The following is a 26,728-nucleotide window of genomic DNA, read 5'->3' on the forward strand; positions in this document are numbered from 1 at the left end:
ATATCATTAAATAAAGTGTTTAATGACTATTGTGATTATTGCTAGTCTGTTCAACATGTCTGACATTGAGGATACTAATTGCTCTATTTGTTTAGAAGCCATTGTGGAACCCCCTCTTACGTTGTGTACCTCTTGTACTGAAAGGGCCTTACAATGTAAAAAGCATATTTTAAGTAAAGAAACTGTGCCTAAGGATGATTCTCAGTATGAAGAGAATCAGGATATGCCATCCAATTCTCCCCAAGTGTCACAACCTTTAACGCCCACACAAGCGACGTCAAGTACTTCTAGTGCGTCTAATACTTTTACTCTGCAGGAGATGGCTGCAGTTATGTCAACTACCCATACAGAGGTATTATCTAAATTACCAGTGTTACAGGGTAAACGCAGTAGGTCAGGTATTAATGTGAATACTGAATCCTCTGATGCTTTATTAGCTATTTCCGATGTACCCTCACAGTGCTCTGAGTTGGGGGTTAGGGAATTGCTGTCTGAGGGAGAACTTTCAGACCCAGGAAATATGTTACCTCAGACAGATTCGGACGTTATGTCCTTTAAATTTAAGCTTGAACACCTGCGTCTGTTACTTAGGGAGCTTTTAGTGACTGGATGATTGTGACCCTATTGTGATACCACCAGAGAAATTGTGTAAGATGGACAAATATCTAGAGGTGCCTACTTACACTGATGTTTTTCCGATTCCTAAAAGAATTTCGGAAATTGTAAAAAAGGAATGGGATAGACCAGGTATACCGTTCTCTCCTCCTCCTAATTTTAAGAAAATGTTTCCCATATCAGACACCATTCGGGACTCGTGGCAAACGGTCCCTAAGGTGGAGGGAGCCATATCTACCCTGGCTAAGCGTACAACTATACCTATTGAGGACAGTTGTGCTTTCAAAGACCCTATGGATAAAAAATTAGAGGGTCTTCTAAAGAAATGATTTATTCATCAAGATTTTCTTTTACAACCTACGGCTTGCATTGTTCCAGTAACTACTGCAGCAGCTTTTTGGTTTAAGGCTCTAGAAGAGTCTCTGAAGGTTGAGACTCCATTAGATGACATCCTGGATAGAATTAAAGCTCTCAAGCTAGCTAATTCTTTTATTACTGATGCCGCTTTTCAAATTGCTAAATTAGCGGCGAAAAATGCAGGATTTGCCATTCTTTCGCGTAGAGCGTTATGGCTCAAATCTTGGTCTGCTGATGTGTTATCAAAATCTAAGCTTTTAGCTATTCCTTTTAAAGGTAAGACCCTATTCGGGCCTAAATTGAAGGAAATCATTTCTGACATTACTGGAGGTAAAGGCCATGCCCTACCTCAGGATAAGTCTGTTAAAATGAGGGGTAAACAAAATAATTTTCGTTCCTTTCGAAACTATAAAGGAGGACCCTCTGCTTCTTCTTCCTCCACAAAACAGGAAGGGAATTTTGCTCAATCTAAGTCAGTCTGGAGACCCAACCAGACTTGGAATAAAGGTAAACTATCCAAGAAGCCCGCTGCTGCTACCAAGACAGCATGAAGGGATGGCCCCCGATCCGGGACCGGATCTAGTAGGGGGCAGACTTTCTTTCTTTGCTCAGGCTTGGGCAAGAGATGTTCAGAACTCCTGGGCACTGGAAATCGTGACCCACGGGTATCAACTGGAATTCAAGGATTTTCTCCCAAGAGGGAGATTTCATCTTTCACAATTATCTGTAGACCAGATAAAAAGAGAGGCGTTCTTACGCTGTGTAAAAGACCTCTATACCATGGGAGTAATTTGTCCCATTCCAAAGCCGGAACAGGAACAGGGGTTTTACTCAAATCTTTTTGTGGTTCCCAAAAAAGAGGGAACTTTCAGACCCATTTTAGATCTCAAGTGTTTAAACAAATTTCTCAGAGTCCCATCGTTCAAAATGGAGACTATACGAACAATCTTACCAATGATCCAGGAGGGTCAATATATGACTACCGTGGACTTGAAGGATGCATACCTTCATATCCCTATCCACAAGGATCATCATCAGTTCCTAAGGTTTGCCTTCCTGGACAAACATTTTCAGTTCGTGGCTCTTCCCTTCGGGTTGGCCACGGCACCCAGAATCTTCACAAAGGTTCTAGGGTCTCTTCTAGCGGTTCTCAGACCGCAGGGCATAGTAGTGGCGCCTAATCTGGACGATATTCTGATTCAGGCGTCAACTTATCAATTGACAAAATCTCACACGGACATAGTATTGTCTTTCCTGAGATCTCACGGTTGGAAAGTGAACATAGAAAAGAGTTCATTAGTTCCACGGACAAGGGTTCCCTTCTTGGGGACTCTTATAGACTCGGTAGACATGAAAATATTTCTGACGGAGGTCAGAAAGACAAAGATTCTGAATACTTGCCGAACACTTCAGTCCATTCATCGGCCATTAGTGGCTCAGTGCATGGAAGTCATTGGATTAATGGTAGCAGCAATGGATATAATTCCGTTTGCCCGCTTTCATCTCAGACCACTGCAGCTGTGCATGCTCGGACAGTGGAATGGGGACTATGCGAATTTATCTCCTCAGATAAATCTGGATCAAGAGACCAGAGACTCTCTTCTTTGGTGGTTGTCGCCGGATTACCTGTTTAGGGGACATGTTTCCGCAGACCCTCGTGGGTGATAGTGACAACGGACGCCAGTCTTCTGGGCTGGGGTGCAGTCTGGAATTCCCTGAAGGCTCATGGTGTTTGGACTCAGGTGGAGTCTCTACTTCCAATCAATATTCTGGAGCTGAGAGCAATATTCAATGCGCTTCAGGCGTGGCCTCAGTTGGCTTCGGCCAAATTCATCAGATTCCAGTTGGACAATATCACGACTGTGGCATATATCAATCATCAGGGGGGAACAAGGAGTTCCTTAGCGATCATAGAAGTATCCAAGATAATCAGATGGGCGGAGGCCCATTCTTGCTATCTGTCGGCAATCTACATACCAGGAGTAGAGAACTGGGAAGCGAATTTTCTAAGTCGTCAGACTTTTCATCCGGGGGATTGGGAACTCCATCCGGAGGTTTGCCTCATTGATTCGCCAATGGGGCAGACCGGAAATTAGATCTGATGGCATCTCGTCAGAATGCCAAGCTTCCACGTTACGGATCCAGGTCAAGGGATCCACAGGCTGAACTGATAGATGCCCTGGCAGTGCCTTGGTCGTTCAGCCTAGCTTATGTGTTTCCACCGTTTCCTCTCCTTCCACACGTGATTGCTCGAATCAAACAGGAGAGAGCTCCAGTAATCCTGATAGCGCCTGCGTGGCCACGCAGGACTTGGTATGCGGACCTAGTGGACATGTCCTCTCTGCCACCGTGGAAACTTCATTTGAGACAGGACCTTCTCATTCAAGGACCTTTCCAATATCCAAATCTAATTTCTCTGCAGCTGACTGCTTGGAGATTGAACGCTTGATTCTATCTAAGCGAGGATTCTCTGATTCGGTCATTGATACTTTGATACAGGCACGAAAGCCTGTCACTAGAAAAATCTATCATAAGATATGGCGTAAATATCTTTATTGGTGTGAATCCAAGAGTTACTCATGGAGTAAAATTAGGATTCCCAGGATTCTGTCCTTTCTCCAAGAAGGATTGGAGAAAGGGTTATCAGCAAATTCCTTAAAGGGACAGATTTCTGCTTTGTCAATTTTGCTTCACAAACGTTTGGCAGATGTGCCGGATGTTCAGTCTTTTTGTCAGGCTCCAACTAGAATTAAGCCTGTATTTAGACCAATTACTCCTCCCTGGAGTTTGAATTTAGTTCTTAGAGTTCTTCAAGGGGTTGCGTTTGAACCCATGCATTCCATAGATATTAAATTGTTATCTTGGAAAGTTCTGTTTTTAGTTGCTATTTCTTCTGCTCGAAGAGTTTCTGAGCTTTCAGCGTTACAATGTGATTCGCCTTATCTTATCTTTCATTCTGATAAGGTGGTTTTACGTACAATACCTGGATTTCTTCCTAAGGTTGTTTCACATAAGAATATTAATCAGGAAATTGTTGTTCCTTCCTTGTGTCCTAATCCTTCTTCTAAGAAGGAGCGTCTGTTACATAACTTGGACGTGGTCCGTGCCTTTAAGTTTTACTTGCAGGCGACTAAGGATTTCCGTCAATCATCTTCATTATTCATTGTTTATTCTGGAAAGCGTAGGGGTCAGAAAGCTACGGCTACCTCTCTTTCTTTTTGGCTGAGGAGTATTATCCGCCTGGCATATGAGACTGCTGGACAGCAGCCTCCTGAAAGAATTACGTCTCATTCTACTAGGGCTGTGGCTTCCACATGGGCCTTTAAAAAAGATGCTTCTGTTGAACAGATTTGTAAGGCTGCGACTTGGTCGTCCCTTCATACTTTTTCCAAATTTTACAAATTTGATACTTTTGCTTCTTCTGAGGCTGTTTTTGGGAGAAAGGTTCTTCAAGCAGTGGTGCCTTCCGTTTAGGTTCCTGTCTTGTCCTTCCCTTTCATCCGTGTCCTATAGTTTTGGTATTGGTATCCCACAAGTAAGGATGAAATCCGTGGACTCGTCATATCTTTGTAAAAGAAAAGTAAATTTATGCTTACCTGATAAATTAATTTCTTTTACGATATGACGAGTCCACGGCCCACCCTGTTATTTTAAGACAGATTTATTTTATTTTTTGTAAGCTTCAGTCACCTTCACCTTTTAGCTTTTTCTTTCTCTTCCTAAACCTTCGGTCGAATGACTGGGGGTGGAGGGGAAGGGAGGAGCTATATATGCAGCTCTGCTGTGGTGCTCTTTGCCACTTCCTGTTAGCAGGAGGTTAATATCCCACAAGTAAGGATGAAATCCGTGGACTCGTCATATCATAAAAGAAATTAATTTATCAGGTAAGCATAAATTTACTTTTTTTTTTATTTACATTTCAAAACCATATGGCCTAGATTACAAATGGAGCGATAAATAACAAGTAAATGGAGAGATAAATAACAAGTCATTACAAGTGCAAGCGCTTCTAAAATTAACCAGAGATCAGATCGCTGGTTAATTTAATAAATGTCCACCAAATGTCCCCAAAAGCAAGTGTAATGTACTTTATAAAAAAATAAAGATAGTAGCATAATTTTTTAAATTTTTTTTTTAAATAAAGTAACTGCACTTCACCGTTTTTGGAGGCTAAAGTTGTCGGCTGTAGGGTGTTAGAGAGAAAAAAAAAAAGCACTGAAAAGTGCCTTTACAATGCAGTCTATAAATATGTATATGTATATGCTTATATACATATATAGTTATGTGTTATATATACACATATTAACATATAAATATATATGTATATAATCATATACATATATATTTACAATTTGCTACCATTGCTGCACGACTTACCCCCTTTGCTGCGCTAGTTCTCATGCCTTGTCTCACAGCATGAGAACGAGACTCCAATTGGAGCCTATGGAAGCGTGCTCTCGTGAGTGCAATGCTTCCCTACAATGCAAAAACTGGGTTTCTCACGGAAATTATTTACACACAACTACTGCAGTCATAAGACAAATGGTTGTAAAAGGTTCTCTGTAGTCCCTTTTGTTCAGAAATAGCAGACATACATGGTTTTGCAATTCATTTCTCCAACATTGGTGTGTCCGGTCCACGGTGTCATCCATTACTTGTGGGATATTCTCCTCCCCCACAGGGAAAGGCAAGGAGAGCACACAGCAAGAGCTGTCCATATAGTCCCTCCCAGGCTCCGCCCCCCCAGTCATTCTCCTTGCCGCTCTGAACAAGTAGCATCTCCTCGGGGATGGTGAGGAGTCTTGTGGTGTTTAGTTGTAGTTTTTTATTCTTCTATCAAGAGTTTGTTATTTTAAAATAGTGCTGGTATGTACTATTTACTCTGAAACAGAAAGGGATGAAGATTTCTGTTTGTGAGAGGAAGATGATTTTAGCAGACACTACTAAAATCGATTGCTGTTTCCACATAGGACTGTTGAGATGAGATAACTTCAGTTGGGGGAAACAGTTAGCAGGCTCTTCTGCTTAAGGTATGACTAGCCATATTTCTAACAAGACCATGTAATGCTGGAAGGCTGTCATTTCCCCTCATGGGGACCGGTAAGCCATTTTCTTAGTCTCAAACAGAATAAAGGGCTTATTATGGGCTATAAACTGGTAGACACTTTTAGGGGCTAAATCGATTGCTTTATTTAAGTATTATATGCAGTTTGAAGTTGTATTTCACACTTTTATAACATTGGGGAACGTTTTTAGCACCAGGCACTTGTTAAGACACCTTCCCAGTCAGGAAGGGCCTTTCTCTGTAGTAGGCAGAGCCTCATTTTCGCGCCATTACTGTGCAGTTAATTTTGAGTTCAATACATGCAGCTGCATGTGTGAGGGTCTGGAATCCACTAAAAACGTTCCTAGAAGGCTTAATTTGGTATCATATACCCCCCTGGGATTGGTGAAGTTGCAGCAAAGGCTGTGGCTGGGACTGTAAGGGGGTTAAAATTAAAAACGGCTCCGGTTTCCACATTTTAAGGGTTAACAGCTTGAAAATTGGGGTGCAATACTTTGAATGTATTAAGACACTGTGGTGAAAATTTGGTAAAGATTGGATAATTCCTTCATAGTTTTTCACATATTCAGTAATAAAGTGTGCCCTGTTTAACATTTAAAAATACAGTAACGGTTTTGTTTTAAAACGGTTTTTGTGCTTTATTAACCAGTTTAAGCCTGTTTAACATGTCTGTACCTTCAGATAGATCATGTTCTGTATGTATGGTAGCCAATGTGGTTCCCCATTCAAATATAGTGTGATAATTGTGCCATTGCGTCCAAACAAAGTAAGGACAGAACTGTCACAAATTGTAAAGTTGCCCAGGATGATTCCTCAGATGAAGGAAGTAGACATAGTTCTACATCATCTCCTTCTGTGTCTATACCAGTTATGCCCGCGCAGGCGACCCCTAGTACTTCTAGCGCGCCAATGCTTGTAACTATGCAGTAATTGACGGCAGTAATGGATAACTCCATAGCTAATATTTTATCCAAAATGCCAGCATTTCAGAGAAAGCGTGATTGCTCTGTTTTAAACACTGTAGAGCAGGAGGGCGCTGATGATAATTTTTCTGTCATACCCTCACACCAATCTGAAGTGGCAGTGAGGGAGGTTTTAGCCAAGCGCACGACCATTCCTATTGAGGACAATTGTGCTTTCAAAGATCCTATGGATAAAAAATTGGAGGGTTTGCTTAAAAAGATTTTTGTACAGCAAGGTTACCTCCTTCAACCTATTTCGTGCATTATTCCTGTCACTACATCGGCGTGGTTCTGGTTCGAGGAACTGGAAAAGTCGCTCAGTAGGGAGACTCCGTATGAGGAAGTCATGGACAGAATTTACGCACTTAAGTTAGCTAATTCCTTTATTTTAGACGCCGCTTTGCAGTTAGCGAGGTTAGCGGCAAAAAATTCAGGGTTTACAATTGTGGCGCGCAGAGCGCTCTGGCTAAAGTCTTGGTCGGCGGATGTATCTTCCAAGACAAAATTGCTTAATACCCCTTTCAAAGGTAAGACCCCTTTTGGGCCAGAATTGAAAGAGATTATTTCAGTCATCACTGGGGGAAAGGGCCATGCCCTCCCACAAGATAAACCTTTCAAGGCTAAGAATAAGTCCAATTTTCGTTCCTTTCGCAATTTCAGGAACGGACCGGCTTCCAACTCGGCAGCCTCTAGACAAGAGGGTAACGCTTCCCAGACTAAACCAGCTTGGAAATCAATGCAAGGCTGGAACAAGGGTAAACAGGCCAAGAAACCTGCTGCTGCTACCAAGACAGCATGAAGAGGTAGCCCCCGATCCGGAACCGGATCTAGTAGGGGGCAGACTCTCTCTCTTTTCTCAGGCTTGGGCAAGAGATGTTCAGGATCCCTGGGCACTAGAAATAGTCTCTCAGGGTTATCTTCTAGAATTCAAGGAACTACCCCCAAGGGGAAGGTTCCACATGTCTCACTTATCTTCAAACCAAGTAAAGAGACAGGCATTCTTACATTGTGTAGAAGACCTGTTAAAGATGGGAGTGATACTCCCAGTTCCAACTGTGGAACAAGGTCAGGGGTTTTACTCAAATCTGTTTGTAGTTCCCAAAAAAAAAAAAAAAAAAAAAGAGGGAACTTTCAGACCAATTCTGGATTTAAAAATTCTAAACAAATTTCTCAGAGTGCCATCGTTCAAAATGGAAACTATTCGAACGATTTTACCTACAATCCAGGAGGGTCAATTTATGACTACCGTGGATCTAGAGGATGCGTATCTGCATATTCCTATCCACAAAGATCATCATCAGTTCCTAAGGTTCGCCTTTCTGGACAAACATTACCTATTGTAGCTCTCCCATTCGGACTAGCCACTGCTCCAAGGATTTTCACAAAGGTGCTCGGGTCCCTTCTAGCGGTTCTAAGACCCAGGGGCATTGCAGTGGCACCTTACTTAATTCAAGCGTCGTCTCTTTCAAAGACAAAGGCTCACACATTGTTCTAGCCTTTCTCAGATCTCACGGGTGGTAGGTGAACATAGAAAAATGTTCCCCGTCTCCGTCAACAAGAGTCCCTTTCTTGGGAACAATAATAGATTCTTTAGAAATGAAGATTTTCCTGACAGATGTCAGAGAGTCAAAGCTTCTAAACGCTTGTCAAGTTCTTCACTCTGTTCTACGGCCTTCCATAGCTCAGTGCATGGAAGTAGTAGGGTTGATGGTTGCAGCAATGGACATAGTTCCTTTTGCGCGAATTCATCTAAGACCATTACAACTGTGCATGCTCAAACAGTGGAATGGGGACTATACAGACTTGTCTCCAGTGATTCAAGTAGATCAGAAGACCAGAGACTCACTCCGTTGGTGGCTGACTCAGGATCACCTGTCCCAGGGAATGAGCTTCCGCAGACCAGAGTGGGTCATTGTCACGACCGACGCCAGTCTATTAGGCTGGGGCGCGGTCTGGGATTCCCTGAAAGCTCAGGGTCTATGGTCTCGGGAAGAGTCTCTTCTCCCGATAAACATCCTGGAACTGAGAGCGATATTCAATGCTCTCCGGGCTTGGCCTCAACTAGCAAAGGCCAGATTCATAAGATTCCAATCAGACAACATGACGACTGTTGCTTACTTCAACCATCAGGGGGGAACAAGGAGTTCCCTGGCGAGGAGAGAGAGGTGACCAAGATCATCAAATGGGCGGAGGATTACTCCTACCACCTGTCTGCGATCCACATCCCAGGAGTGGAAAACTGGGAGGCGGATTATCTGAGTCGTCAGACCTTTCCACCCGGAGGTGTTTGCCCAGTTGACCCAATTATGGGGCATTCCAGACATGGATCTGATGGCGTCTCGTCAGAACTTCAAGGTTCCTTGCTACGGGTCCAGATCCAGGGATCCCAAGGCGACTCTAGTGGATGCATTAGTGGCGCCTTGGACTTTCAACCTAGCTTATGCGTTTCCACCGTTCCTTCTCATTCCCAGGCTGGTAGCCAGGATCAAACAGGAGAAGGCCTCGGTGATTTTGATAGCTCCTGCGTGGCCACGCAGGACTTGGTATGCAGACCTGGTGAATATGTCATCGGCTCCACCATGGAAGCTACCTTTGAGACAGGATCTTCTAGTACAAGGTCCATTCGAACATCCAAATATAGTTTCTCTCCAGCTGACTGCTTGGAAATTGAACGCTTGATTTTGTCTAAGCGTGGGTTTTCGGATTCTGTGATAGATACTCTGGTACAAGCCAGAAAACCTGTGACTAGAAAGATTACCATAAAATATGGAAAAGATATATCTGTTGGTGTGAATCCAAGGGATTCTCATGGAGTAAGATTAAAATTCCTAGGATCCTTTCCTTTCTCCAAGAAGGTTTGGATAAGGGATTATCAGCGAGTTCTCTAAAAGGACAGATTTCTGCTTTATCTGTCTTGTTACACAAACGACTGGCAGCTGTGCCAGATGTTCAAGCTTTTGTTCAGGCTTTGGTCAGGATCAAGCCTGTTTACAGACCCTTGACTCCTCCCTGGAGTCTAAATTTGGTTCTTTCAGTTCTTCAAGGGGTTCCGTTTGAACCCTTACATTCCATAGATATCAAGTTGTTATCTTGGAAAGTTCTGTTTTTGGTTGCTATTCTTCTGCTAGAAGAGTTTCTGCATTATCTGCTCTGCATTGTAATCCGCCCTATCTGGTGTTCCATTCAGATAAGGTTGTTTTGCGTACTAAACCTGGTTTCCTTCCAAAGGTTGTTTCCAACAAGAATATTAACCAGGAAATAGTTGTGCCTTCTTTGTGTCCGAATCCAGTTTCAAAGAAGGAACGCTTGTTACACAATTTAGATGTAGTCCGTGCTTTAAAGTTCTATTTAGAAGCAACAAAGGATTTCAGACAAACGTCTTCTCAGTTTGTAGTTTATTCTGGCAAGAGGAGAGGTCAAAAAAGCTACTGCTACCTCTCTTTCCTTTTGGCTGAAAAGCATCATACGATTGGCTTACGAGACTGCCGGACGGCAGCCTCCTGAACGAATCACAGCTCACTCTACTAGGGCTGTGGCTTCCACATGGGCCTTCAAGAATAAGGCTTCTGTTCATCAGATATGTAAGGCAGCGACCTGGTCTTCTCTGCACACTTTGTCCAAATTCTACAAATTTTATACTTTTGCTTCTTCGGAGACTATTTTTGGGAGAAAGGTTTTGCAAGCCGTGGTGCCTTCTGTTTAGGTAACCTGATTTGCTCCCTCCCTTCATCCATGTCCTAAAGCTTTGGTATTGGTTCCCACAAGTAATGGATGACACCGTGGACCGGACACACCAATGTTGGAGAAAACAGAATTTATGCTTACCTGATAAATTACTTTCTCCAACGGTGTGTCCGGTCCACGGCCCGCCCTGGTTTTTTTAATCAGGTTTGAAGAATTTCTTTCTCTATACACTACAGTCACCACGGCACACTATAGTTTCTCCTTTTTTTCTCCTAACCGTCGGTCGAATGACTGGGGGGGCGGAGCCTGGGAGGGACTATATGGACAGCTCTTGCTGTGTGCTCTCCTTGCCTTTCCCTGTGGGGGAGGAGAATATCCCACAAGTAATGGATGACACCGTGGACCGGACACACCGTTGGAGAAAGTAATTTATCAGGTAAGCATAAATTCTGTTTTTTAGCAATTAGAAGTCCTCTACTTGCAGCTGTGCACCACACTTCTAAAAATCTCGGCAATTAAAGGGGTTAGTTAGCTGAAAGGGTAATAGTATTTTAATGCAGGGATTACCCTCCTACTTGACACTTACAACTTCCCTGATCCCTCCCAAACAGCCCTCTACCCCCCCCTTCCACACCCACACTCTTGACCACCATCTTAGGTACTAGGGTTTTTAATAAATTAATTGTATTTATTTATTTTCTGCAGTGTAGGAGTGTAGGATCTCCCCTTTCCACCTTCCTGAGCCCTCCCAAACAGCTCTCTAAACCTCCCCCCTCCCAATGGTGTTCGCCATCTTAGGTACTGGCAGCTATCTGCACGTATATGCCTCTATTCATTGGCTTTCAGCTAGTTCCCAGTAGTGCATTATTGTTCTTTTAACAAAGGATACCGTGAGACTGAAGCAAATTAGATAATAGAAGTAAATTAGAAAAATGTATACTCTTATCAAAATCACAAAACAAAAATTATGATTTTCATGTCCCCTTAAGGTGAGCTCCGAAGCAGAAAGACAATTTGCAATTTAGTTCTATTTTCTGACTTTGTATTCAAAGTCTCTATCTGAATTATGAAAGTTTAAATTTGTCTTTCATGTCCTTGTAATACAGTAGAATCATTGAAAAAATAAATGCTACAAAATGACCGCAGCCCGGCCCTATAATATTCTTTAATCACTTGTATCAAATGCCAGGTCTTTTTTTTTCCAGAAGTACATGCTACTTAAATATGCATGTCTGCAATACCACATATTAAAAGCTAAGTTGTTAGGCAAGGTGGCCTTTTGCTAGTATGGTTTAACCAGACTTTCCTGTTATATACTGTACTTTATTGGAGTGTTTTACTAATTCAAATGGCAGATCTTCTAATGTCTTAGAATGTTTTAGAATGCAAAGCTAAAAATCATTAGAGCTTCCATACAATGTTTTTGCAAGCAAAGATTGGAATGGGGAAATATTTTCTACAATGCACAATGAAAGCTTACTCTGTAATAATAAATATATCCTAGTGTTGTCCACTTTTTTGTATGACAGAAGCTAAAACTGTTTACATTGATACTAAAAATGCATGTTGCATTCCTAAAGATTAATTCTTAAAGAGACATTGTACTAAAAAAAATCATAACAATAAAGGGGTACCACATAGTGTTATACTGTTTGCAAGTAATTGTTGTTGCACCATAAGATATGTATCAACTCATAATCTATAGAGAATAGTGCTAGAGAAGCTAACTCTCACAGCGGTCAGCTCACTGTAAGCTCCAGCAGTCAGCTCACTGTAAGCTCCAGCAGTCAGCTCACTGTAAGCTCCAGCGGTCAGCTCACTCTGGCGATCAGCTCACAGTAAGCTCCAGCAGTCAGCTCATTGTAAACTCCAGCAGTCAGCTCACTCCAGCGATCAGCTCACTGTAAGCTCCAGCGGTCAGCTCACTGTAAGCTCCAGCAGTCAGCTCACTGTAAGCTCCAGCTGTCAGCTCACTGTAAGCTCCAGCGGTCAGCTCACTTTGGTGGTCAGCTCACTGTAAGCTCCAGTGGTCAGCTCACTGCAGCGGTCAGCTTACTGTAAGCTCCAGGGGTCAGCTTACTCCGGTGTTCAGCTCACTGTAAGCTCCAGCGATCAGCTCACTGTAAGCTCCAGCGATCAGCTCACTGTAAGCTCCAGCGGTCAGCTCATTCCGGTGGTCAGTTCACTGTAAGCTCCAGTGGTCAGCTCACTCTGGTGGTCAGCTCACTCTGGCGGTCAGCTCACTGTAAGCTCTGGCGATCAACTCACTGTAACCTCCAGTGGTCAACTCACTGTAAGCTCCAGCAGTCAGCTCACTCTGGTGGTCAGCTAAGTGTAAGCACCAGCGGTCAGCTCACTGTAAGCTCCAGTGGTCAGCTCACTTTGGCAGTCAGCTCACTGTAAGCTCCAGCGGTCAGCTCACTGTAAGCTCCAGCGGTCAGCTCACTGTAAGCTCCAGCCGTCAGCTCACTTTGGTGATCAGCTCACTGTAAGCTCCAGTGGTCAGCTCACTGCAGCGGTCAGCTTACTGTAAGCTCCGGTGTTCAGCTCTCACTGTAAGCTCCAGCGATCAGCTCACTGTAAGCTCCAGCGATCAGCTCACTGTAAGCTCCAGCCGTCAGCTCACTTTGGTGATCAGCTCACTGTAAGCTCCAGTGGTCAGCTCACTGCAGCGGTCAGCTTACTGTAAGCTCCGGTGTTCAGCTCTCACTGTAAGCTCCAGCAGTCAGCTCACTCCGGTGGTCAGTTCACTGTAAGCTCCAGTGGTCAGCTCACTCTGGCGGTCAGCTCACTGTAAGCTCTGGCGGTCAGCTCACTGTAACCTCCAGTGGTCAACTCACTGTAAGCTCCAGCAGTCAGCTCACTCTGGTGGTCAGCTAAGTGTAAGCTCCAGCGGTCAGCTCACTGTAAGCTCCAGTGGTCAGCTCACTTTGGCAGTCAGCTCACTGTAAGCTCTGGCAGTCAGCTCACTTTAAGCTCCAGCAGTCAGCTCACGCTGGCGGTCAGCTCACTGTAAGCTCCAGCGGTCAGCTCACTATGGTGGTCAGCTCACTGTAAGCTCAGGCGGTCAGCTCACTGTGCGATCCAGCGGTCAGCTCACTGTGAGCTCCAGCGGTCCGCTCACTGTAAGTTCCAGTGTTGTTCCAAGTACTCTTCCCAGTTCAGCTTATGCTGAGTAAAATTCCGTACTGTTGCCAGCACTGTCCCCAGGTTCTGTTCTCCTGGTAAGAAAGTTCCCCCTTTCTGCTGCAGCTCACCTCTGGCGGGATGAATTCCGCTGCCGGAATTCAGTATTGCACACGATCGCTATTTTGCGCTTGTGTGCAATCCTGCCCGCGCACAGCCAATCACGCACATGCAAGAGGTGGTGAAAAGTTAGGAAAGCAGCGGTCTGATGATTGCTGCTTGTTAAATACGGACTGCAGGTTCTCTTGTGAGAACCTGCAGTCGTAAACGGTGCGAAGCTTTGATAAATCGACTTCTTAGACGGGAAGTGGCCTTGCTTGATATCGGAAGTGAATTTAATAAAGGACTTGCATATATACCTCTCCCCACTGTGCTGCTAAAGTCTATACATTTGTTCACAACAATTTTCTATCATATATTTGTTAAAAATATTTTTGAGTGTAAAAACCTTAAAGGGATACTAAACCAATCTAAGCTAAGGAGCCAGCCAATTTTTGGTTCAGGCCCTGGACAGCACTTATTTAATGATGGCTGACATTTAGCCACCAATCACCAAAAATTGGCCGGCTTCTAACCTTACATTGTTGCTTTTAAAATAAAGATAGCAAGAGAATGAAGAACAATTGATAATAGGAGTAAACTAGAAAGTTGCTTAAAATTGCATGCTCTATCTGAATTATGAAAGAAAAAATTTGGGTTCAGTGTACAATAGAATTTGTATTGTTTTAAAAGATAGATAAATCCCTTTATTACCCATTCCCCAGTTTTGCATAACCAACACTGTTATATTAATATACTTTTTACATCTGTAATTACCTTGTATCATAGCATCTTCTGACAGTCGCCTGATCACATGACTTATATTTATTATCTATTGACTTGCATTTAGTACTGTGTTGTGCTACCTCTTAAATAACTCCTCGGGTGTTAGCACAATGTTATCTATATGGCCTACATGAACTAGCACTCTCCTGTTGTGAAAAGCAAATACAAAAGCATGTGATTAAGAGGCTGTCAATAGTGGCTTAGAAACAGGCAGACATTTAGAGGTTTAAATGTTATGAAGTAAATAATCGATCAATGTTGGTTGTGCAAAGCTGGGGAATGGGTAGTAACCAGTAAAGGCATTATCTATCTTTTTAAACAATAACAATTTTAGTGTAGACTGTCTTTTTAAGTAAAAGTTGCTTAAAGGGACATAAAACCCAACATTTTTATGTAATGATTCAGATAGAGCATGTGATTTAAAATAACTTTCCAATCTACTTGGATTATCTCATTTGTTTTGTTTTCTTAATATCCTTTGTTGAAAAGGATACCTGGGTAGATTCAGGAGCTGCTGATTGGTGGCTTCACATATATATGCCTCATGTTATTGGCTCACCCAATGCATACAGCTAGCTCCCAAGAAATGCATTGCTGCTGCTTCAAAAAAGGATACCAATAAAATGAAGCAAATTAGGTAATGTAAGTCAATTGGGAAGTTATTTAAAATGTGTTTGTAAGGATGTTCATAATCTGTTTTATATGGAAATGTAGAGTGTTAAAGACTTGGAAATGTACAGTATCCCACAAAAGTAAGTTCACCTCTCACATTTGTGTAAATATTTTATTATATCTTTTCATGTGACAACACTGAAGAAATGACACTTTGCTACAATGTAAAGTAGTGAGTGCACAGCCTGTATAACAGTGTAAATTTGCTGTCCCCTCAAAATAACTCAATACACAGCCATTAATGTCTAAACCGTTGGCAACAAAAGTGAGTATACCCCTAAGTGGAAATGTCCAAATTGGGCCCAATTAGCCATTTTTCCTCCCCGGTGTCATGTGATTCGTTAGTGTTACAAGGTCTCAGGTGTGAATGGGGAGCAGATGTGTTAAATTTGGTGTTATCGCTATCACACTCTCTCTTACTGGTCACTGGAAGTTCAACATGGCACCTCATGGCAAAGAACTCTCTGAGGATCTGAAAAAAAAGAATTGTTGCTTTACATAAAGATGGCCTAGGCTATAAGAAAATTGCCAAGACCCTGAAACTGAGCTGCAGCACGCTGGGCAAGACCATACAGAGGTTTCACAGGACAGGTTCCACTCAGAACAGGCCTTGCCATGGTCGACCAAAGAAGTTGAGTGCACGTGCTCAGCGTCATATCCAGAGGTTTTCTTTGGGAAATAGACGTATGAGTGCTGCCAGCATTGCTGCAGAGGTTGAAGGGGTGGGGGGGGGGGGTCAGCCTGTCAGTGCTCAGACCATACGCCGCACACTGCATCAAATTGGTCTGCATGGCTGTCGTCCCAGAAGGAAGCCTCTTCTAAAGATGATGCACAAGAAAGCCCGCAAACAGTTTACTGAAGACAAGCAGACTAAGGACATGGATTACTGGAACCATGTCCTGTGGTCCGATGAGGCCAAGATAAACTTATTTGGTTCAACTGGTGTCAAGCGTGTGTGGCGGCAACCAGGTGAGGATTACAAAGACAAGTGTGTCTTTCCTATAGTCAAGCATGGTGGTGGGAATGTCATGGTCTGGACCTGCATGAGTGCTGCCGGCACTGGGGAGCTACAGTTCATTGAGGGAACCATTAATGCCAACATGTACTGTGACATACTGCAGCAGAGCATGATACCCTCCCTTCGGAGACTGGGCCACAGGGCAGTATTCCAACTTAATGACCCCAAACACACCTCCAAGACGACCACTGTCTTGCTAAAGAAGCTGAGGGTGATGGACTGGCCAAGCATATCTCCAGACCTAAAGCCTATTGAGCATCGGTGGGGCATCCTCAAACGGAAGGTGGGGGAGTGCAAGGTCTCTAACATCCACCAGCTCCGTGATGTCGTCATGGAGGAGTGGAAAAGGACTCCAGTGGCAACCTGTGAAGCTCTGGTGAACTCCATGCCCAAGAGGGTTAAGGCAGTTCTGGAAAATAATGGTGACAATTATATACTAAAGTTCCTTCACACAGTAAAGGTAACTATAAAAACCCACAGCGCTGAAGAAACAGCTTAAAATAGTATGGTCTATAATAATATATATAAAAAATATGTATAAAATAAATATGTTGCTTACAAGGATATAATCAGTGTGTCTATAAGATTTAATGGTGTAAAATGAAAAATAATCAAATATTAACAATCATAAAATTCATAAAATTAAAACCGCACTACAACAATGTAGTATCCAAAGTAGACTAATAATACACATAGTTAAAAATCCTAAACATAAAAATAATAATTAATAAACATAAAAATAATAACAGCTAATGAGGCTCAGATATAGTCGCAGGTGATTCAGGCAATAGGGATTCACAACGAAGTCAGGCGGAGAGCTGGAATACAAAATATCCCAAATCAAAGGAGGAAAACAAGCCAAACATAAGGTGTACACTTCTACTCACACCAGAGAGGTTCACAAATGGCGATGTCCTTCCCTTCACTGGCAAATACTCCGTGCAGATCCCTCATGTGAGCTCAAACTTGACCGGAACGTCTTCAGTCTTTACCAACGAAACTGAATTGTGAAACAGGCTTTAGGAATCCTTCAATCTATGGAAGCCAACGAGGGATAGGGTAAAGCAACAGGAGCGGAGCAACGTGTTTCAACCAGTACAGGGCCTTTGTCAAGCTCTCAGTCCCTTTCAGTGGGTGTCCCAGCCTATCATCATCAACAGTGCTAAACTGGAGCTTCTAAATACGTTTTTAAAAAGGTTTTATACTGGATTTTTATATCAGTATCTGTGCATATATTATTCTTTATAGTAGTGTCTATTACATGCAGTTATATGAAAATTGGTGTATACTGTCTCTTTAATAAACAAGCTAAGGGACATAAAGCGTGTGTATAGTAAATATATATTACTAAGCACTGAACTGAGAAAAGACTATGCACAAAAGAAAATAATTTAAAACTGTAATTTTGTTAGCAAAAGATACAGTAGATGTGATATTTCAGAGCAGTCCACGGATACACCACTTAACAGCCTGATGGAATCTATGTTCCTGGTTTCCTTTGTTGCAGCCAATCAGGGGTATTGTTTAAATTTAAATAAGACTCACTACAAGATTGCTTTATATAGAGACAATATTAGGATAACTGCTATATGCAGTTGTGTATATGTTTTGGGATTTGCAAGTCGGCATTTGTTTTTCTTACTTTGGTATGACCGGTCACACATGCTTTATTCTGCCCATGGGGTGGGTGATACAGCATCTAACTTCTCACTGACACTGATATGAAAAAGGGTTTGAACAAATTGTGCTAATTTATAAGTTGCAATCAAAAAAATCCACTCTCCTATAAGATGTCTGTACTGCAACATGCAAAACACATTGCAGACATTTTAATTATTTAGTGTCCCTTTAGGGTCCCCTGGAACACAGTGTGGCTTATAGTTGATCAAGTTAGAAGCAGCTGATGCAAAAGACAATTTTATTGTTTGTGATTGGGGGAACTAGCTAGTGAAGTGAAGGAATGTGGTTGCCTGGCAACAACCAAACACTAAAGTGAGAACTAACTGGAAATTCTGTTTACAGTCCTGCAAGTGAGGTTCTTCTTGAAGGTATTTGTTTTCTTTCCTGTAGTAACTTTGACTACATAAAAAATCTACAATAAATTACTGGGCAGCATATACTTGATTCATGTTATTTATATTTATTATTTATGTTGTTTCATGTAAGTAATAACAAAAAATATTACATTTCACAGTTACTTCCTTTTTGATGATAAGTTGTTTGTTCCTTCAAAGTGATATAGTTTTTGTTTGTTTGTTTTATAAAGATAAAGCTTTTTGAAGAAGAGCTCGTTAGACAACCTGAAAGAAAAAAAGAATTGTCTGCTATTGATGGATCAGCAAACACGGGCTCAGAAACAAGTACAGGTTTCCTTCAGGTCAGATTTGATCAAACATATAATGCAGGGAAAATAAACCATTTTAATATATTCTTTTTTTTATTGTGAGATTGATAAGATAACAACATCTATAAATATTTAATATTAACTTACATTTTTAATAAATGGGAAAATACAAAATACTGTATGTCAGGGGTGGCAGCTGTTTGTGACACTGTGCACCCAAATCGGCAAGTCTTCCTCTCTTAAAATGTAAAGGGACATTATAGACCCGTTTTAAATTATTCTGTCTATAAATCCATAATATATATCAATTGTTAAAGTTTAATCTTTTATAAAAGAAAACCAAGCACTTTCATTGTCACAATTAATCTTTTTACTGACAAGTGTTTTTTGTAGAGAGATCCGTGCACACTTTGTAATGCAGAAGGCTTTTTATTTCAAAGTGTACAATCGTCTTTCTAGGCTTAATAAAGTCAATTTTCATAATAGCTTTAATTTAAACTAACAGCTCAATATTTTATTTAGATGATAGAAAATAATGAAGAGAAGGTAAAGGATCTTGAAAGCAAATTAACAGAAGAAAGAGAGCAAAGAGTAAAGCTTGCATTAGATCTGAAAACCGCACAAAAGACTGTTCAGGCTGAAAAAGAGGTATTTTTTTTTAATAAGTTTAAATATAAGTTTATGTAAAACCTGATCTTACCTTGAAGGTACATAAAGCCCAAACATGTTTATTTCATGATTTAGAAAGAACTTAGAGTTTTTAAAAAACTTTATAATTTACTTTATTTCATGTAAGTGGCAAGAGTCCATGAGCTAGTGATGTATGGGATATACATTCCTACCAGGAGGGGTAAAGTTTCCCAAACCTCAAAATGCCTATAAATACACCTCCCACCACACACATACCTCAGTTTTACAAACTTTGCCTCCTATAGAGGTGGTGGAGTAAGTTGTGCTTGATTTCTTCTGTGATAGGCGCTTCTAAGCATTCTGAAGCCCAATTCCTCTCAGAGTACAGTGTTTGTCAGAGGGATTTTAAGGGAGTATTGCCTGTTGATTTAGTGGTTTCACCCATGGGAAATCCTTTCAAAGGCTCTCTATAATCGGTCGCAGGGATTCATCTCCTGCCTCCCTTTTCAGATCGACGTTATACTCCTATACCATTACCTCTGCTGATGTTTTTCAGTACTGGTTTGGCTGTCTGCTATATGTGGATGGGTGTCTTCCGGTAAGTATGTATAATTTTTTAAGACACTCTCAGCTATGATTGGCACTTATGTTGTTATAAAGTTTTAAATATATGTATTTACTTATATTTGCCAAGAGTCAGGTCTATCTATATTTCTATTTCTTTCATGTAATTAGCAAGAGTCCATGAGCTAGTGACGTATGGGATATACATTCCTACCAGGAGGGGCAAAGTTTCCCAAACCTCAAAATGCCTATAAATACACCCCTCACCACACCCACAAATCAGTTTTACAAACTTTGCCTCCCATGGAGGTGGTGAAGTAAGTTTGTGCTAGATTCTACGTTGATATGCGCTTCACAGCAGGCTGGAGCCCGGTTTTCCTCTCAGCGTGCAGTGAATGTCAGAGGGATGTAAAGAGAGTATTGCCTATTTGAATTCAATGGTCTCCTTCTACGGGATCTATTTCATAGGTTCTCTGTTATCGGTCGTAGAGATTCATCTCTTACCTCCCTTTTCAGATCGACGATATACTCTTATATACCATTACCTCTACTGATTCTCGTTTCAGTACTGGTTTGGATATCTGCTATATGTAGATGAGTGTCCTGGGGTAAGTAAGTCTTATTTTTTGTGACACTCTAAGCTATGGTTGGGCACTTTATACGTAAAGTTCTAAATATATGTCTTTAAACTTATATTTGCCATGATTCAGGATAATCAGTATTCCTTCTTTCAGACTGTCAGTTTCATTATTTGGGAAAATGCATATGAATAGAATATTTTTTCTTACCTTAAGAAATTTTCTAATTGACTTTTTTCCTTGCGGGCTGTTAGGCTCGCGGGGGCAGAAAATGCTTCAATGTATTGCGTCATTCTTGGCGTGAACTTTTTTGGCGCAAAATTTTTGTCATTTCCGGCGCCATAGTTGACGCCGGAAGTTTACACGTGATTGCGTCATTTTTTACGCATGTGTGTTACAGACGTTTTTTTGCGCCAAAAAGTGTGGGCATCATACTTGGCGCCAAAAAATGTGGGCGTTTTTACTTGGCGCCAAAAAATGTGGGCGTCATTCTTGGCGCCACTTTTTTTCACATTATTTAAGTCTCACTTTTTTGTTGCTTCTGGTTGCTAGAGGCTTGTTTGTTTTGCATTTTTCCCCATTTCTGAAACTGTCATTTAAGGAATTTGATAATTTTGCTTTATATGTTGTTTTTTTTTTCTATTACATATTGCAAGATTTTCCATAAATTATTCCTGGATCAGAACATACTGAGGGATTCCTGTTGACTAAGAAGTCCTACCAAAGCTAAGTTCATTTATTTTAAATGTTATGAATCTTTATCTTTAGCTATGGTTTGTAATAAGTTATCATGATAATCTTTTACATGCAGAATCCATTAGTATTTATGCTTTATGTATTGCTTTTCTTTTTACATCTTATGTACAAGATATACTTAGAAAATTTATAAGAATATTTTTCTGATTCTAGGTTAAGGCTTTGTCTGACTTTGCGCCTTCTATTAAAAAATTTTTAGGTCTTTTTCAAACTTCTTTTTTATGAAGTTTCAAATGACCAACAACATACTGAATTATCCTTCTCTGATGATGTTTTTTCTCTTTCAGAACTTTTCTTCATCAGATATTGACACTATGAAATTTACTTTTTTATTTTTTATTAGAGTACATTTGTTTTTTGTTGAAAAGGTGTTGATTATTTTGGATATTGAGGTAACTAGTTCCTTTTCAAAACTAGCTAACATTTTATTTCTGCTTATTTTATCTTCTGTGTCTTCAGAGGTTTTTTTCCATTCCTTCATACTAGGGAATGGAATAGGCTGACAATTTTCTTCAAAAGTTTTAAATTATATTCTTTGCCGGCAGTTAAATTCAATTTTGAGGGTTCTCCAATTTAATGGGGCTATCTCTACTCCTGCTAAATTATGCTATTGTTTCTATAGCAAAATAGTATTTATTTTCTTTTTAAATGGTTGTATCCTATTTAAGGAAATTTTTTTATTTTCAGGTACTTTCTTGGACCTGTAATTTATTTGGATGATGTTGTTTTTGCTCCATTTTTTCTGTTTACTTTAAAGATCAAGTATCAGATTATGTATTATTTAGCATTGTTATGGGACAAAGTCTACTGCTCATTTGAGGTTCAGACTGGGTGCTGTTGCATTTGTCTTGTTGTCTTGCATTTTTGTTTATGCAAGTCCGGTGTGTTCTGGTCCCTTAACTGGATTAACATGCTAATAATTTTATTTGTTTCTTCATTTTTATTGAATATTTTCACAAATGAGGTTTAATCTATGTCTTTAGCTGTTTTTAGCTAGAAGAAATTTTGTGATTTCTAAAAAATCCTTATTTCTTTTTTTCCAAGATAATCAATTATTTGATTCATATTGGATTCAATTCTTAACTGTTACTCTGGGCTTCAAGATTAAGTTCTTAGACTAAAACTTTAAGCTTATTTTAGTTTGGTTGTTCTTACTAAAGAACAAAATTCTAAATTCTTACCCAAGTAACATGTTTTTATTTAGAAGTTTTTTTGGTTCTATTCGGTCCAAAATTCTTAGATTTTGGGTACAAAATAAAATTTGAAGTAAAACCGTCTGTGAGAAGTCTTTTTCTCTCTATTATATTCCAGCTATTCCAGTAAGGCTAACACTTTCCTTAAGGTGTTTCAGTCCCATATATTTTGGGTAATGTTGAAGTGCGGTTGATCACCTGTTGAGGATCAAGCGCTGCTCAAGATCTGGAATCTTCTGGGGTATTTATTCCTGTTCCATTTTTAGGATCTGGGTTTTGGGGTTTTATTCAAACTATTCATTGTTCCAAAGATAGAAAATCTTTTTATTATATAAATGTACCATCTTTTAGATTGGTATTTATATGGTCTATTCTGACTTTTTTTGGTCAGTGATAGCATTATTTGTTTTCATTAGATACAATAGATGCATATCTTCATTTCTGTTTTCATTCAGATTATTTTTATTTTCTGAGACTACGGAATCTCATATGATTCAATTTTGTTTTTTCAAGACATGGTTAGAGGATCTTTTTATCAAAAGCTCTTGATTCCTCACACAAGGGTCACCTTTTTTAGGTTTCCAGATAGATTGTGTCACTGTCTTTGTCTCTAACAGCTAAGTGATTTTTTTCTTATTGGGTTCCGTCTGTCGGTACCTTCAGTCTCTATTATTTCCTTCAGTTGCTATATATGCATGGAAATTTAGGTTTTATGGCTGCAGCATTGGATTCATTTTCCTTTGCTCATTTTCATAGAAAACCTTTCCAGTTTTTTTATGCTGCATAATGGTGCAGGGATTCTAGGATTTTACTTTTTAAATCTTTGAATTCTATGTTTATCTATCTTTGATTCGGTGGTTAAGATCACCATCATTTAGTTCTACAGGTCTCTTCGATTCTTTCAACCTGGACCATGATCTCTATAGATGCGAGTCTTTTAGGTTGGGAGGCTGTCTGAGGTTCTCTGTCAGCACAAGGGGTTTGGAAATCTCAGGAGGCGAGATTACCATTTGATATTTTGGAACTCCGTGCATTTCCAGAGTTCTTCAGTTGGTTTCTTTTGAAGAAGAGACGTTTATTGTTTTTTCAGACATTATCACATCTGTGGTGTATGTCAATCATCAGGGTGTGACTATCAGTCTTTAGACTGTGACAAAGTATATTGGATATTTGCTTGGGCTAAATCCAGCTCCTATCTAAATTCTGGGGTCCTTTTCCCAGGTATAGACGTTTGGGAAGCGGATTATCTCTGTTAATCAAGCTTTACATCCGGGAGAATGGTCTTTACCCAGATATCTTTTTCAATTTTTTAGATGTGAGGGCTTCCAGAAATAGATCTGTTGGCCTCTCGTCTTAACAAGGAATTTCCCAGGGGCCTATTTCAGGTCCGGGGATCCTCAAGCGGAAGTAGCGTATGCTTTGACACTTCCTTGGAATTATCATTCTGTCTATATCTTCCGCCTCTAGTTCTTCAAAAATTCTAATGGAGCGTTCGTTTGTACTGCTGGTGGTTCCAGCATGGCCTCACAGGTTTTGGTATGCGGATCTCATTCGGATGGCCAGTTGCCAACCTTGGACATTTCCGTTAAGACCAGACTTTTTATCTCAAGGCCCATTTTTCCATCAGGATCTCAAATCATTTAATTTGAAGATATGGAGATTGAACGTTTGATTCTTAGTCATAGAGGTTTCTCTGACTCAGTGATTAATACTATGTTACAGGTTTGTAAATCTGTCTCTAGAAAGATTTATTATCGAGTTTGGAAGACTTTCATTTCTTGGTGTTCTTCTCATAAATTCTTTTGGCATTCTTTTAGAATTCCTAGAATTTTTACAATTTTTCAGGTTGGTTTTGTCTGCAAGTTATTTGAAAGGACAAATCTCTACTCTTTCTGTTCTTTTTCACAGAAAGATTGCTATTCATTCTGATATTCATTGTTTTGTACAGGCTTTGGTTTGTATCAAGCCTGTCATTAAGTCAATATCTCCTCCTTGGAGTCTCAATTTGGTACTGAGGGCTTTACAGGCTCCTTCGTTTGAACCTTTGCGTTCTCTGGACATTAAAATTACTTTCTTGGAAAGTATTGTTCCTTTTGGTTATCTCTTCTGCTAGAAGAGTTTCTGAGTTTTCTGCTCTTTCTTGTGGATCTCCTTTTCTGATTTTTCATCAGGGTAAGGCAGTGTTCCTTCCTGTTATTCATTATTTTGTTCAGGCTTTGGTTCTTATCAAACCTGTCATTAAGCCAATTTCTCCTCCTTGGAGTTTTAATTTGGTTCTAAAGGCTTTACAGGCTCTTCTATTTGAGCATATGTTTTTTTCTAGACATTATTTACTTTCATGGAAAGTATTGTTCTTTTTAGACATCTCTTCAGCTAGAACAATTTTTAATTATCTGTTCTTTCTTGTGATTTTCCTTTTTCTGATTTTTTCATCAGGATAAGGTGGTTTTTGCTATCCTCATTTCAATTTTTACCTAAAGTTGTGATTTCTATCAACATTAGGGAGGAATTATTGTTTTTTACTAAGACTTCTTTGGTAAGATTCTTACATTCTTTGGATATGGTAAGAGTTTTGAAATCTTATGTTGAAGCTATTCAGATTTCAGATAGTCTTCTAGTCTATTTGTTATCTTTTCTGGTGTTAGGAAGGTCAAAAGGCTTCTGCCATTTATTTGGCATCTTGCTTAAACTTTTGATTCATCATGCTTATTTGGAGTCGGGTGGATTCCCGCCTCGGAGGATTATGGCTCATTCTACTAGGTAAGTTTCTACTTCCTGGGCTTTTTGAGAATGAAGCTTCTGTTGATCAGATTTGCAAAGCAATGACTTGGTCTTCTTTGCATACTTTTACTATGTTCTACCATTTTGATGTTTTCTCTTCTTTAGAAGCAGTTTTGGTAGAATGGTACTTCAGGCAGCTGTTTCAGTTTGATTCTTCTGCTTATATTTTCAGTTTTTTTCATTATAAAAATTGAAACTTTTTTTGATTTGGGTAGTGGATTAATTTTTCAGCGGAATTGGCTGTCTTTATTTTATCCCTCCCTCTCTAGTGACTCTTGCGTGGAAGTTCCACATCTTGGGTATTTATTATCCCATACGTCACTAGCTCATGGACTCTTGCTAATTACATGAAAGAAAACATAATTTATGTAAGAACTTACCTGATAAATTCATTTCTTTCATATTAGCAAGAGTCCATGAGGCCCACCCTTTTTTGTGGTGATTATGATTTTTTGTATAAAGCACAATTATTCCAATTCCTTATTTTTTTTTGATGCTTTCGCTCCTTTTTTATCACCCCACTTCTTGGCTATTCGTTAAACTGAATTGTGGGTGTGGTGAGGGGTGTATTTATAGGCATTTTGAGGTTTGGGAAACTTTGCCCCTCCTGGTAGGAATGTATATTCCATACGTCACTAGCTCATGGACTCTTGCTAATATGAAAGAAATTAATTTATCAGGTAAGTTCTTACATAAATTATGTTTTTTCTGAATTCTATCAGTTACAGTATGAAATTTATATTTGGGAAGATTATTTTTTTCTTACCTGGGGTTCTAGTTTTCTCAATTTGACTTTATTTTCCAAAATTTTCGCGGGCAAACTATGCTCGTGAGGACGCAAAATGCCGTTCTTAATGGCGTCATTTGTGGCACAAAAAACATTTGGCGCAGAATTGCGTCTAAGGTGACACAGGTTTCGTCATTTCCTGCATCTTTGACGTAAGTTGTTTTGGCGCAAAGTCGCGCTTGTTATGACGTGAGTTGCGTCATTTCCTGATGTTAGCTTCAGCGCCAATTTTTTTTTTGTGAACTTCCTTTTGCGTCATACTTGGCGCCAAAAGTTTTTGTATATTACCCCTCTTCCTTTATAGCTTCTGGTTCTCTTCATATTATCAAGAGCTATAATGCTTATTTTTTTTGCATTTTTCTTTAGCATACGCATTTTTTCCGATTCCTGAAACTGCTATATGAGGAAATTGGATATTTAGTTTAAATGTTTTTTTTTCTTTTTACATTTTGCAAGATGTCTGTCTGATCCTGCCTCTGATGTAGCTGTAGAAACCATGTTGCCTGAACACAGTTCTACCAAAGCTAAGTGTGTCTGTTGTAAATTAACTGATGTTATTTCTTCAGCTCAATTATGTGGCATCTGTCATTGTTACAAACTGCTATTTGTAACTGGCCCTTTAAATGGAAAATTGCCCTGCTTCCCTGGATTGTGGAGAAGCCTATTTGCCAGCCTCCTTCCTCATGACTATGGCCCCTGGAAGATTGTGCC

General features: G+C 40.2%; 1 protein-coding gene across 1 annotated transcript in view; it reads left to right on the forward strand.

Moving 5' to 3' along the window:
* CCDC30 (coiled-coil domain containing 30) overlaps positions 1 to 26,728 on the forward strand; it is a 380,612-nt gene that overhangs the window by 145,543 nt on the left and 208,341 nt on the right. Inside the window, exons 12-13 of the mRNA XM_053690989.1 lie at positions 18,651 to 18,761; positions 19,251 to 19,376. Of these exons, the coding sequence (XP_053546964.1) occupies positions 18,651 to 18,761; positions 19,251 to 19,376 (237 nt within the window). The remainder of the gene's footprint in view (positions 1 to 18,650; positions 18,762 to 19,250; positions 19,377 to 26,728) is intronic.

This window comes from Bombina bombina, chromosome 8 (genome assembly GCF_027579735.1).
Source record: "Bombina bombina isolate aBomBom1 chromosome 8, aBomBom1.pri, whole genome shotgun sequence".
NCBI lineage: Eukaryota > Metazoa > Chordata > Amphibia > Anura > Bombinatoridae > Bombina > Bombina bombina.